This window comes from Saimiri boliviensis, chromosome 2 (assembly GCF_048565385.1).
Source record: "Saimiri boliviensis isolate mSaiBol1 chromosome 2, mSaiBol1.pri, whole genome shotgun sequence".
Taxonomy (NCBI): domain Eukaryota; kingdom Metazoa; phylum Chordata; class Mammalia; order Primates; family Cebidae; genus Saimiri; species Saimiri boliviensis.
This window is the reverse complement of record NC_133450.1, coordinates 221,522,452-221,536,616: the sequence shown is the minus strand read 5'-3', so window position 1 is coordinate 221,536,616 and position 14,165 is coordinate 221,522,452. Positions and strand designations below refer to the sequence as shown.

At 51.7% G+C, this 14,165-nt stretch overlaps 1 protein-coding gene across 7 annotated transcripts in view; it reads left to right on the top strand.

The window, feature by feature from the left end:
* Positions 1 to 10,281, top strand: part of ZER1 (zyg-11 related cell cycle regulator) — a 45,174-nt gene extending 34,893 nt beyond the window's left edge. For all 7 annotated transcript variants that reach the window (XM_039474652.2, XM_039474651.2, XM_074395426.1 and 4 more), the window contains exons 14-16: positions 976 to 1,073; positions 2,777 to 2,879; positions 8,659 to 10,281. In XM_039474652.2, coding sequence (XP_039330586.1) covers positions 976 to 1,073; positions 2,777 to 2,879; positions 8,659 to 8,716 — 259 coding nt within the window. In that variant the 3' untranslated portion in view covers positions 8,717 to 10,281. The remainder of the gene's footprint in view (positions 1 to 975; positions 1,074 to 2,776; positions 2,880 to 8,658) is intronic.
* Positions 10,282 to 14,165: the final 3,884 nt, after the last annotated feature.

The window sequence follows — 14,165 nt, the reverse complement described above, 5'->3', positions numbered from 1 at the left end:
AAAAAAAATTTTTTTTTTTTTTTTGCTCTGTTGCCCAGGCTGGAGTATGGTAGCACGATTTTGGCTCACTGCAACCTCTGTGTTCTGGGTTCAAAGGATTCTCCTGCCTAAGCCTTCCAAGTAGCTGGGGACTACAGGCACATGCCACCAGGCCCAGCTAATTTTTTTTTTTTTTTTTTTTTTTTTTAGTAGAGATGGGTGGTGCACACCTGTAGTCCCAGCTCCTTAGGAGGCTGAGGTGGGAGGGGCACTTGCACGGCCTAGAAGATCAAGGTCTCAGTGAGCCGATATGGAGCCACTGCCCTCCAGCCTGGGCAGCAGAGCAAGATCCTGTCTCACAAAACAAAACAAAATGCCAGGCATGGTGGCTCACGCCTGTAATCCCAGCACTTTGGGAGGCCGAGGCAGGTGGATCATTTGAGATCAGGAGTTCGGACCAACCTGGCCAATGTAGTGAAACTCCGCCTCTACTAAAAATACAGAAATTAGCCGGGCATGGTGGTGGCACATGCCTGTAGTCCCAGCTACTCAAGAGGCTGAGGCAGGAGAATCGCTTGAACCCAGGGGGCGGAAGTTGCAGTGAGCGGAGATCATGCCACTGCACTCCAGCCTGGGCAACTGAACAAAACTCCATCTCAAAAAAAAAAAAGCAGTCACACGTGCTTCTGTTCCAGGGTGCCTCTCCCGTCTTCCCCTCAGGCTGGCTGCGTCTGCTCCGTGCTGAGGTCTCCAGCTTTCTTCTCCCCCTACTCTGGGTCCCTTCTGCCTCCCTCACGTGCTTATGCCTTTATCCTTCCTCCATGGGAGCCTCATTGTGCAGCCTGCCAGTGTCATGCAGGGCCAGCTGCCCCTTCTCCTTGGCACCCTGCCAGCCTGTCATGGTCACTAGGATTCTCCAGCAGGGGAAAACCTCAGGCTAGAAAAGACACACCCCCACCCCAGCATCCACAGTGACCTTGATTTCTCTTCCTGCAGGTCATTTGAACCAATTCTCCGCCTCCTTCCCCAGGGAATCTCTCCTGTCAGCCAGCACTGGGCAACCTGGGCCCTGTACAACCTCGTATCTGTCTACCGTGAGTGCCAACTTGTCCTGGGTTCAGACACTCATCCAGCTGAAAGCAGATGTGCCCTCAGGGAGTCTGTAGTCCAGGAAGGGAGCATTAATTGCTGCTGCCAGCTTTTGTTCCTCAAGCAGAACCTTCCACTTTCCAGCATTTGTGGGATACCCAGCTTAATGGGCAACTCCTGTCTCATCACCAGAAGCAGGCCTGGCAGAGGAAATACCTGTGCAGAGTTCCCAGCCAGCTTTCTTAATGCTTCCTGCTTCCATATGCAGAAACCGTCCAAAATCTCCATGCCAGTTGGGCACAGTGGTGCACACCAGCTATTCAGAAGGCTGAGACAGGAGAATTGCCTGAGGTCTGGAGTTTTCAGCTGCAGTGAGCTATGAGCATGCCTGTGAATAGCCACTGCACTCCAGCCTGGGCAACACAGCGAGACCCCCATCTCCAGAAATAAAATAAAAGTCTTCATGCTTTCTGCATGAAAAAAATACCATACCACCAGCTGATTCCAACCTGGCATGTCACCACAATCACCTGGTGAAAATACGGATAAATCTTGGTCCTTGGATCTGTTGAAAAAGAATATCCAGGGACAGGGCTTAGAAATCTATATTTTTACAGAAACTTCTCAAAGGATCACCATCTTTAGGAGCCACTGGTTTCACTGGTTTGGGTGACATTTTCCATAGTATGAGCACTGGAGGCCAGGCACAGTGGCTCATGCCTGTATTTCCAGAACTTTGGGAGGCTGAGTTGGGAGGACTGCTTGAGCCCAGGAGGTTGAGAATAGCATAGGCAACATGGTGAGACCCTGTCTCTACTTTAAAAAAAAAATTAGGCTGAGTGCAGCAGCTTATGCCTGTAATCTAGCACACCAGGAGGCTGAGGTGGGTGGCTCACTTGAGGGTAAGAGTTTGAGACCAGCCTGGCCAACATAGCAAAACCCTGTCTCTACTAAAAATACAAAAATTAGCCAGGTGTGATGGCACGTGCCTGTAGTCACAGCTACTAGGGAGGCTGAGGCAGGAGAATCGCTTGAACCCAGGAGGCAGAGGTTGCAGTGAGCTGAGATCACGCCACTATACTCCAGCCTGGGTGACAGAGTGAGACTCCATCTCAATATATATGTATAATATGCCTGGGCCACTATGGCCCACACCTATAATCCCAGCACTTTGGGAAGCCAAGGCGGCCATAGTCACCTGAGGTCAGGAGTTCACGACCAGCCTGGCCAACATGGTGAAACCCCATCTCTACTAAAAATACAAAAAATGAGCTGGATGTGGTGGTACGCGCCTGTAATCCCAGCCATTCTGGAGGCTGAGGCATGAGAACCACTTGAATCCAGGAGGCAGAGGTTATAGTGAGCCGAGATTGCACCACTACACTCCAGCCTGGGTGACAGAGTGAGACTCTGTCTCAAAAACTCTATATAATTAAAAAAAAAAAAAAAAAAAAAAAAAAAAAAAAAAGGAATGAGCTCTGGAAATAAATGCAACTTCAAACCAAGGACTCACCTCTTGCTTCCCCTACATGGACGTAGAACTCCCACCCATGGGGCACACATCACTTGCCCCTATTTCTAGCACTGTTCCCACCAAGGTCTGTGTCTTTATACCCCTGACACCAGGAGACAGACAGGGTGGGTTTCTGGGCCTCAGGGTGATAAGAAGACCCATCCTGATCCTCTGCTGTCTAATCCTATCCCACAGCGGACAAGTACTGCCCTCTACTGATCAAAGAAGGAGGGATGCCCCTTCTGAGGGACATAATAAAGATGGCGACCGCACGGCAGGAGACCAAGGAAATGGCCCGGTAAGAGACAAGCAGTGTGTTTCTGCCTGGAACCTTGATTTGGGGGAATAAGGACACAGTAGGGGCCCTCTGGAAGTTAGGAATGGCTGAAATTTCCAGGGCAGCTTGGGGTCGAGTGTGGAGGTGGACAGTGTATTGATGTCCAGCTGAGTCCTCTCTAAATGTCATCTCAGCCACTATATGGCTGGAAACTAGATGACCAAGCTCTGAACGGAGCATCAGGGCCCTCATTTGTAAGCTTAGTTTTCTTTTGTTTCCAACAAATTCCATCTCCTCTCATCAGTGGGCATTAGCAAGTCAGGTTTGAACTTTTCACTATTTTTGGCCAAAGACATTCCCACTAAAGAAGAGACACAGTGTGGTAAAATACATCCTAGAGATAAGATGAGGCAGAGTGCGAGTGAGTTTTCTGAATGTGAAGGTCACAAACATGGTGGAGTCTCGGCCTTCCATGGCTGTGTGGCTTTCACTGCAGCCTCTAAAATATCACTGCCTCCAGTTCTCAGGACACGAGAGACTCAGGGATGCAATGTGTCCACATTGGCAGGAATGACCTTGTTTTCTCCAGGATTCATTCTAGAAGGGAGAACAGTCAAGCTGAGCCCAGTACACTTTCGTCATGGCTCTGAACTTGGTATAGAGGAAAAGGTCACATGGAGGACAGGGCAGGAACTCAGAGGCTAGTCAGACACCACTTACTGGGCCAGAGCGGGGGAGTGTCAGCTGGTTCTGCTATTATATCCAGCCAAAGGAACTGCTGGCCAGGTTCAGTGGCTCATGATTGTAATCCCAGCACTTTGGGAGGCCAAGGCAGGAGGATTACTTGAGGCTAGCCTGGGAAACATAGCGAGACCCATCTCTAAAAAACAAAACAAAACAAAAATTTGGCCAGGGATGGTGGTATGCACCTGTAGTCCCAACTACTAAGTGGGGCTGAGGTAGGAAGATCGCTTGAGCCTAGACAGGCTGCAGTGAGCTATGACCATAATCATGACACTGAACTCCAGCCTGTGCAACAAACTGAGACCCCATCTCTTATTTAAAAAAAAAAAAAAGAAAGAAAGAAAAAAAGAAAGAAAGAGAAAGTCAGTCAGTCCAGGTGCAGTGGCTCATATCTGTAATCCTAACATTTCAGGAGGCTGAGGCTTGAGGCCAGGAGTTTGAGACCAGCCTGGGCAACATGGCAAGACTGTGTCTCTACAAAAAAAATTTGGAAATAAGCTGGGTATGGTGGTGTGCACCTGTAGTATTAGCTACTAGTGGGGCTGTGGCAGAAGGATTATTTGAGCCCAGGAGTTTGAGACTACAGTGAGTTTTTTTTTGGGGGGGTGGGGAGGGCAGGGTCTCACTGTTGCCCAGACTGGAGTGCAGTGGCATGATCATGGCTCACTGCACCTCCCCAGACTCAGGTAATCCTCTCACCTCAGCTTCCCAAGCAGCTGGGACTACAGATGTGCACCACCATACCCAGCTAATATTTGTATTTTTTGTAGAGGCAGGGTCTCCCTATGTTGCCCAGGCTGGTCCCAAACTCCTGGGCTCAGGCGATCCTCCCACCTTAGCTTCCCAAAGTACTGGGATTACAAGTGTGTGCCACCCTGCACCCAGCCAGGGGAGCTTTGATTGTGCTACTGTGCTCCAGCCTGGGTGACACAGTAAGACCCTATTTCAAGAAAAAAAAAATTTTTTTTTGAGACAGAGTCTCAATTTGTCACCCAGGCTGGAGTACAGTGGTGCAATCTCGACTCACTTCAGCCTCCACCTCCCGGGTTCAAGTGATTCTCCTGCTTCAGCCTCCGGACCAGCTGGGATTACTCGCACACACCACCACACCCAGTTAATTTTCATATTTTTAGTAGAGCTGACGTTTTACCATGTTGGCCAGGCTGGTGAAGGCCAGATGCGGTGGCTCACATCTATAATCCCAGCACTTTGGGAGGCTGAGGTGGGTGGATCACTTAAGGTCAGGAGTTCGAGACCTGGCTAACATGGTAAAACACGTTCTCTATTAAAAATACAAAAATTAGCCTGGCGAAGTGGGCGAGTTGGGCAAGGTGGCTCAGACCTATAATCCCAGCACTTTGGGAGGTCAAGGTGGGCAGATCACAAGGTCAGGAGTGTGAGACCAGCCTGGCCAACATGGTAAAACCCCATTTCTGCTAAAAATACAAAGAATTAGCCAGGCATGGTAGTGCATGCCTATAATCCCGGCTACTTGGGAGTCTGAGGCAGGAGAATCACTTGAACTCGGGAGGTGGAGGTTGCAGTGAGCTGAGATTGTGCCACTGCACTCCAGCCTGGACAACAGAGCGAGACTCTGTCTCAAAAAAAAAAAAAAAAAAAAAGAAAGAAAAATTAGGGGAGCCTGGTGGTGCGCACCTATAATCCCAGCTACTTGGGAGGCTGAGGCAGGAGAATGGCTTGAACCCAGGAGGTAGAGGTTGCAGTGAGCCAAGACATGCCACTGTGCTCCAGCCTGATCAACAGAGCAAGACTCAGGCCGGGCACGGTGGCTCAAGCCTGTAATCCCAGCACTTTGGGAGGCCGAGGCGGGTGGATCACGAGTTCAAGAGATCGAGACCATCCTGGTCAACATGGTGAAACCCCGTCTCTACTAAAAATACAAAAAAACTAGCTGGGCGTGGTGGCGCATGCCTGTAATCCCAGCTACTCAGGAGGCTGAGGCAGGAGAATTGCCTGAGCCCAGGAGGCGGAGGTTGCGGTGAGCCGAGATCACGCCATTGCACTCCAGCCTGGGTAACAAGGGTGAAACTCCGTCTCAAAAAAAAAAAAAAAAAAAAAAACAGAGCAAGACTCTGTCTCAAAAAAATAAAATAGAGGCCAGGTGCAGTGGCTCACACCTTAAATCCCAACACTTTGGGAGGCTAAGGTGGGTGGATCACAAGGTCAGGAGTTTGAGATCAGCCTGGCCAACATAGTGAAACCTTGTCTTTACTAAAAATACAAAAATTAGCCAGGCATGCACCTGTAGTTCCACCTACTCAGGAGGCTGAGGCAGGAGAATCACTTGAACCCGGGAGGCCGAGGTTGCAGTGAGCTGAGACTGCCATTGCACTCTAGCCTGGGTGACAGAGTGAGACTCTGTCTCAAAAAAAAATTAATTAATTAATTAATTAAAACAAAATGTAAGGCCACACTGAGTGGCTCATGCCTGTAATACTAGCACTTTGGGAGGCTGAGGTGGGTGAATCACAAGGTCAGGAGTTTGAGACCAACTTGGCCAAGATGGTGAAACCCTGTCTCCACTAAAAATACAAAAATTGAGGGCCGGGCACAGTGGCTCAAGCCTGTAATCCCAGCACTTTGGGAGGCCGAGGTGGGCGGATCACGAGGTCGAGAGATCGAGACCATCCTGGTCAACATGGTGAAACCCCATCTCTACTAAAAATACAAAAAAAAATTAGCTGGGCATGGTGGCTCGTGCCTGTAATCCCAGCTACTCAGGAGGCTGAGGCAGGAGAATTGCCTGAACCCAGGAGGCGGAGGTTGCGGTGAGCCGAGATCGCGCCATTGCACTCCAGCCTGGGTAACAAGAGCGAAACTCCGTCTCAAATAAAAAATAAAAAAATTGTCCGGGCGCAGTGGCTCAAGCCTGTAATCCCAGCACTTTGGGAGGCCGAGGCAGGCAGATCATGAGGTCAGGATATCAAGACCATCCTGGCCAACATGGTGAAACCCTGTCTCTACTAAAATACAAAAAATCAGCCAGATGTGGTGGCATGCACTGGTAGTCCCAACTACTCAGGAGGCTGAGGCAGGGAAATGGCTTGAATCCGGGAGATGGAGGTTGCAGTGAGCCAAGATCGTGCCACTGCACTCCAGCCTGGCAAAAGAGCAAGACTCTTTCTCAAACAAAATAAATAAATAAATAAAACAATAAATGGATAGGGCCGTCCCCTTAGTTTTCTTTTCCAATGCATCTGGGAGGTGGGAGGTGGCTGGTGGCCCTGAAATTTCTTTCTTTTCTTTCTTTCTTTCTTTCTTTTTTTTTTTTTTGAGACGGAGTTTCGCTCTTGTCACCCAGGCTGGAGTGCAATGGCACGATCTCGGCTCACCGCAACCTCCGCCTCCTGGGTTCAGGCAATTCTCCTGCCTCAGCCTCTTGAGTAGCTGGGATTACAGGCACGCACCACCACGCCCAGCTAATTTTTTTGTATTTTTGGTAGAGACAGGGTTTCACCATGTTGACCAGGATGGTCTCGATCTCTTGACCTCGTGATCCACCCGCCTCGGCCTCCCAAAGTGCTGGGATTATAGGCATGAGCCACCGCGCCCGGCCCTTTTTTTTTTTTTTTTTCTTTTTTTGAGATAGAGTCTCGCTTTGTCACCCAGGCTGGAGTGCAGTGGCACGATCTCAGCTCACTGCAACCTCCACCTCCCAGGTTCAAGCAATTCTCCTCTCTCAGCCTCCTAAGTAGCTGGAATTACAGGTGCGTGCCACCACGCCCAGCTAATTTTTGTATTTTTAGTAGAGATGGGGTTTCACCATGTTGGTCAGGCTGGTCTCGAACTCCTGACCTTGTGATCTGCCTGCCTCAGCCTACCAAAGTGCAGGGATTATAGGCGTGAGCCACCATGCCCAGCTGGCCCTGGAATTTTCATGGTTAACGGGGATTCCCAGGAAATTTGAGAAGCCCTAAATAAGACTGACCAGTTATGTAGGGCAGTCACTTTGAACATTTTTCCAAGGCCTGTGATGGGAATCTGAGGCACTGATCTGTCTGACAGCAAGGAGTAAACCACCCTGGACAATGCTTAGGAGAAGACCCTTGGCCTATCCACTGATCCCTCTCCCACTCTGAGTATTTGCTTCCTAAAATGCATTGGGGCACCCTTGAACACATAGAGGCCGCAGTGAAGCCGCCAACTCAGAGGCTTGGTGTTGAATGGACAAGCTGTCCAGGGTCCAAGGTGACAGCTGACAGTGATGGGTGTCAGGGGTCAGTCTGGGGCGGTCAAGATTTGAAATCTAGCCGGGCGCGGTGGCTCAAGCCTGTAATCCCAGCACTTTGGGAGGCTGAGGCGGGTGGATCACGAGGTCAAGAGATCGAGACCATCCCGGTCAACATAGTGAAACCTCGTCTCAACTAAAAATACAAAAAATTAGCTGGGCATGGTGGCACGTGCCTGTAATCCCAGCCACTCAGGAGGCTGAGGCAGGAGAATTGCCTGAACCCAGGAGGCGGAGGTTGCGGTGAGCCGAGATCGAGCCATTGCACTCCAGCCTGGGTAACAAGAGCAAAACTCCGTCTCAAAAAAAAAAAAAAAACAAGATTTGAAATCTGAGCTGGAACACTGGTCCCTAGCTGCCCCTGCCCCACCCTGGACCTGCCACTGAATCTGGGCCTCTGGGGGAATCTGATGTGTGGTCAGTTTGGGGACCACCTGGTGGACTTCTGGAAAGAGAAGGGTCTAGTATGCAGGGGTAAAAAGAAGGAAGAGGTCGCTAAAGAAAGTTCTATAATGTTTTAGAGGTCAGGCCTGGGCTGATAGGAACTCTCCTATCCACAGATGCCCTGGGACTCGGGGTGGGGGAAGAGGGGCATGGGAAGGAAGGGAGGGGAGGACGGATGGTGATGGCATTCATGGCCACAGGTGCCATTCCCTGGGTCCTCTGCCAACCTCTCCGTCCACATCATTCGGTCAGTGTCACCGTCACTATGAACGTGTGTTCACCCAGCTGCCTGATGACCTAGGAGAGGCTGGGCTCACCCGCCTTAAGCCCTCCCTCCAATCCCGTCTCCCCCATTGTCTCCAGCAAGGTGATTGAGCACTGCAGTAACTTTAAAGAGGAGAACATGGACACGTCCAGATAGAGGCCTCTGCCCCCAAGGCCGCCACCACTCTGGACCACAGGCGGGGAGGAAGCGTGCTCAAGCAGCCCAGCGGGCGGGCCCCTTATGGGGAGCCTCCCATGGGGTGAAGAGACACGGGGGACTTTTGCACAACCGACGCTTTTCCTTAACATTAGTGAGATATATATATATTATATATATATATTATTTTTTTTGGTTAGGAAGTGTGAAGTTTTGTGTGTATGATTTCTGTACAAAACAAAAGCTCCACTCCCAGAGTCCTTGCTGCTTCCTTGGCCATTTTCAAACCCACTCAAAGCCTTCATCGCTGCCACACTCACTCCTACCCCAGCCGGACTAAATGCCTATAACGTTGAGTGTCCAGTCCTTGTCCAGTAAACTCAGATCCTGGCCTGGCTTACTTTGATGAGAGGAGCAGGCCATGGACAGCCTACTCCAGCATCTTGACCCACGGCTCACGTCTGAGAACCCCATCTTGGCTCCCGGGCACAGCTGATGGGGTTTGGGGATTAGAACTTACCCCACTGGGTCTCCCAGAAGCCTTGGTGCTCCCGGCTGTGGGCCATCTGGGGCAAGAAAGTGAGCCATTCCTAGGCCGAAGTCCAGGCAGCCCTGCCCCCGAAGACGCTCTAGGAGCAGGGCGCCCAGTGGCCCTGCTGCTGTCCGGCCAGGCCTGCCTGAGGCCACGCTGCTACGGAGGCTGCCTCCTAGTCTCCCATCAGGTCCCAGGCTGTGGAAGGCCCCAGCCCAGGGATGGCCAGAACTCAGGGGCAGATTCCACTGCCCCTTCTGCCAAACACATCCAGAACCTGCCCCAACCCTGGAAGCCAGCATCTTCTGGGGCCAGGGGATTGCTTCCTCACTTCACAGCCCTCACCTGCCCAGGCGTTCCCACCAGCAGAACTGAGCCTGCCTCCTCTTCCCAGCCTGCCCCGCTGCCCAGCCGACCCCATACCTCTCAGAGGCAGAGGTCCCACGCCAGCCTTTCACCCACAGTAGCCACACAGCCGCCTCCAGACCAGCACTTGGACTGCCCTGCAGTGGCCGCTTGGGCCTCCCGGGCCGTCCCTCCCGGCCCCAAGCTTTACCTTGGAAGTCCGAGAGGCGTCGGCTCTCTCACTCCTCCCTCGATGTGCTCCTCCCCCAATGGACGCTGCCATTGCTTCTCATCGGACACTTGTGGACCGCAGGAGCCTGGGGAGCAGCCAAACCCCGGAGGCAGCCTTTGGGTGATGGCTTTTTCTTCCCTTTTCCTTCTAGGGGCCTGTTTTTCGGTGTTTTTAGCATTTCTGCCTCCAGGCAGGATAGCCGGGTGAGCAGCTTTGGGAGAGACACCTGGCTTTTTTCTCATGGAGCCTCTCCCTCCTGCCCTAGGAAAGGGCAGCAGCCCTGTGTTCCCCCAGCTTGGCAGATGGGCCGCATGCGGCACTCCCTTCCATCCCACGCTCAGTGGCCCCAACCAGACCCTGGCAGAGTTCACACCTCATTGCTTTATCCCCTGGGGTCTGGGGAAATGTCTGTACTTTGGGATGTCACAGAAATACATTTTTGTGCAAAGTGGAGAACAGAGCGTCTTTTTTGTGGAAGGGATTGCTAGCCTGGCTTCCAGGCTCCAGAGCAGGGCTCAAGCTACCCCTGGCAGGGGGGCTACAGTATGGGTAGTTCTGTGGGAGGGAGGGGTGCGTTTGGTGGGTTAAAGGCTGCAGCCTGGGGACAGGTGGCAGTGGGCTGAGCTGGAGTACCTGTTTCCTCTGCCTTCTCTTCATACCCCTGTGTCCACTGAGGACACAGCTGGCAACCAGACCAATAGGGCGCCTGCCCAGGGTAGCTCAGCCTGATGGGGGAGACAGATGGCAAATAGGAGATTATGACTCTGTGCCACCAGCGGGGAGAAGGCAGCAGACTAGGTGTCTCCATCCAGCAGGTGGGAGTGGGCAGGCGGGTCAGGGAAGCCTGAAGTCCGCTGGGCCACAGTGCTTCCGGGAGATGGGGAGGAGCCAGTGCGGTGTCCCCATGTGTCTGGGAGGCCTCTCACAAGAGGACAGAGTGGAGCCAAATGCAGTGAAAAGACAGAGGCTGCCCAGGTCTGGCCCGAGGGCTGAGGAAAAGAGCATCTTCAGCAGAGGGTCCCGCCAGGGTGGACAGAGAAGCAGCCCCATGTGGCCCTGGCAGTGTGAGGATCAAGGGTGCAGTGAGAGGGGACCAAGAAGTCGCTGGGGCCAGATTGTGAGGTGGCCAGACTGCAGCGTGGCCCAGGGCTGTCCTGACTGACACCTGTGGTCCCACACCACTATCGATAGTGGCTTCACATCTTCAGAGCTGCCTGGCTGCAATAAGAAATGATACGGTCACACCCTTTACAGGCCACAGTGAGTGTGTGGATTTTATTCTCGATGTGAGGTTTTAAGCCTGGGTATCAGAGCGGGCTTAAGTGTTTCTGGAAGCCGTGCACTGACTCCTCCCATAGGCCCTGTGAAGCCCAGATCCCCTCTCCACCACCCGCAGGGCCTGGCCCTGGCCCCTCCCTCCCCTGGGTGAGAGCCCCTGCCACTGGCCACCCACAGGACCTGGCAGGAAGGGCATCAGGTGTTTGCCTCGGAACCCTGGTGGGGCGTCTGTGCCTGGGAGGGAATGAGGGCAGTGCCTGCCAGCAGCAGCCAACACTGCTGAACCTTCATCTATGTGCCAGGCCCGTGCTGAGTGCTTCATGGACCTTCTGCTTCCTTAGAACACTGGCAGTAATCCATTTCACAGACAAGGACATTGAGACTCAGAGAGGTGAAGTGACTTCATTTTTTATTTTTATTTTTTTGAGACCAAGGTCTCACTGTTGTCCAGGCTGAGTGCAATGGCACAGTCACAGCTCACTGCAGCCTCGACCTCCTGGGCTCAAGCAATCCTTGCACCTCAGCCTCCCAAGTAGCTGGGGCCACAAATGTGTACTCCCATGCACATCTAATTTTTGTTTTTTTGTAGAAATGGGGTCTCACTATGTTGCCAGGCTGGTCTCAAACTCCAGGGCTTAAGCAATCCTCCCACCTCAGCCTTCCACAGTGTTGAGATTACAGGCATGTACCACCACCCCTGGCCTGATATGACTTCTTACCTCAAGGTTGCCACAGTAAAGGAGGGAAAACAAGGTGCTCCGATGTGCCAGGTGCCCCTCCTCTAGCTCCTTGGCCTGGTACCTGCCATTTCCTGTGTCGGGAACACTAGTTCCTGCTCATCCCATCACAGCACCTTCTTATCTCATGGAGCTGAAATTGCTTTGTTTAGTCTCCCACACTGGACTGTGAGCAACAAGGCACATGGAGGCTCTGCTGTAGCCCAGCACAGAACCTGGCACATTGAGAGATCTCATTTTAAAAACTTGTGGCCAGGCTGGGTGCAGTGGCTCACGCCTGTCATCCCAGCACTTTGGGAGGCTGAGGCAGGTGGATCGCTTGAGGTCAGGAGTTCGAGACCGGCCCGGCCAACATGGTGAAACCCCATCTCTACTAAAAATACAAAAATTAGTTGGGTTTGGTGGCACCTGCCTGTAATCCCAGCTACTCGGGAAGCTGAGGAAGGAGAATCACTTGAACCTGGGAGGCAGAGGTTGCAATGAGCTGAGATCATGCCACTGCACTCCAGCCTGGGCAACAGAGCAAGACTCCATCTCAAAAAAAAAAAAAACCTAGGTGATAGGATGAGTTGTGCAGCAAACCACTGTGGCACACGTTTACCTATGTAACAAACCTGCACATCCTGCACATGTACTCCTGAGCTTAAAATGAAAGTTGAAGGAGAGAGAAAAAGAAAGAAACTGTATTTTGCTACGCAGCACCTTCAAACAAGACCTACCTCTCCAAAAGTAGATTGCTGTAAAGCAATTTTACTGAGTCTCCCTAAGAAATGTGACCTCTGGCCGGTGCGGTGGCTCATGCCTGTAATCCCAGCACTTTGGGAGGCCAAGGTGGGTGAATCACAGGTCAGGAGTTCAAGTCCAGCCTGACCAACATGGTGAAACCCTGTCTACTGAAAATACCAAAAAAATTAGCCAGGCATGGTGGCATGTACCTATAATCCCAGCTACTTGGGAGGCCAAGGCAGGAGAATCACTTGAACCCAGGAGGCGGAGGTTGCAGTGAGCCAAGATCACTCCAGGGAGACAGTGAGAAACTGTCTCAAAAAAAAAAAAAAAAGTGTGGGGGGATGGGAACTTAGAATTGTGACTCCTTCCTCTGTCCATTTGAGATGTGTATGTATGTCCTACAAGTCAGGAGTATCCTTCTCAAGGACCTGAAAGCCATTTGGTTGAAATGTACTATCAGGAAGGACAGAGTCTCTGTCTCCCAGTCTTTGCAGAAGAACAGTCTTAACTTCCATAATTGCCAGCAAGCACAGCAGCTGCCTAATCACATTTACCATGACCAACCCTTTGGAATTTGTCATTTCCCTCACTCTGCTGAAGCCACCACCATTTTCCTCCACTCCCTCATTCTCCCTTTAAGCCAGACATGGTGGTGCATGCCTGCAGTCCCAGCTACTCTGGAGGCTGAGGGGGAAGATTGCCTCAGCTCAGTAGTTTGAGGCCAGCCTGGGCAACATAGCAAGACAACATCTCAAGAAAGCAGAAAAACCAAACCACAAAAAACACCAGTCATTTCTGCACTAACAAGTTTCAGTTGGTTCACACTGTCCCCTCTGCCCTGTCAATAGCATATTGTTAACTAAACTCCATCCTTACTATCTGAACTAGTGTCAGGGTATTTGACGATAGGACAGTGCCTGACCCACAGAAGCTTCAGAATTACGTGCTGAGTGGATAATGTGCTGGATGTCCCCACTCAGCACATTAGATCCTGCACTCAGTGCAGTAATCAAGACTAAATGGCAAATAACAGACACCCAACTCAAACGTCTACCCAGGCTAGTTAAAGGTAGGAATTGAGGCCGGGCACAGTGGCTTACACCTATAATCCCAGCACTTTCGGAGGCTGAGGTGGGGCAGATCACTTGAAGTCAGGAATTGGAGATCAGACTGGCCAACATGGTGAAACCCTGTCTCTACTAAAAATACAAAAATTAGCCAGGTGTAGTGGCATGCACCTGCAGTCCCAGCTACTGAGGAGGCTGAGGCAGGAGAATCAACTGAACCCAGGAGGTGGAAATTGCAGTCAGCCCAGATCGCACCACTGCAGCACTCCAGAGTGAGGCTCTGTCTAAAAAAAAAAAAAAAAGGCTGAGCATGGTGGCTCATGCCTGTAATCCCAGCACTTTGGGAGGCTGAGGCGGGCGGATCACGAGGTCAGGAGTTCAAGACCAACCTGGCCAATATGGTAAAGCCCAGTCTCTACTAAAAATACCAAAACAAGGCCGGGCGCGGTGGCTCAAGCCTGTAATCCCAGCACTTTGGGAGGCCGAGGCGGGTGGATCACGAGGTCGAGAGATCGAGACCATCCTGGTC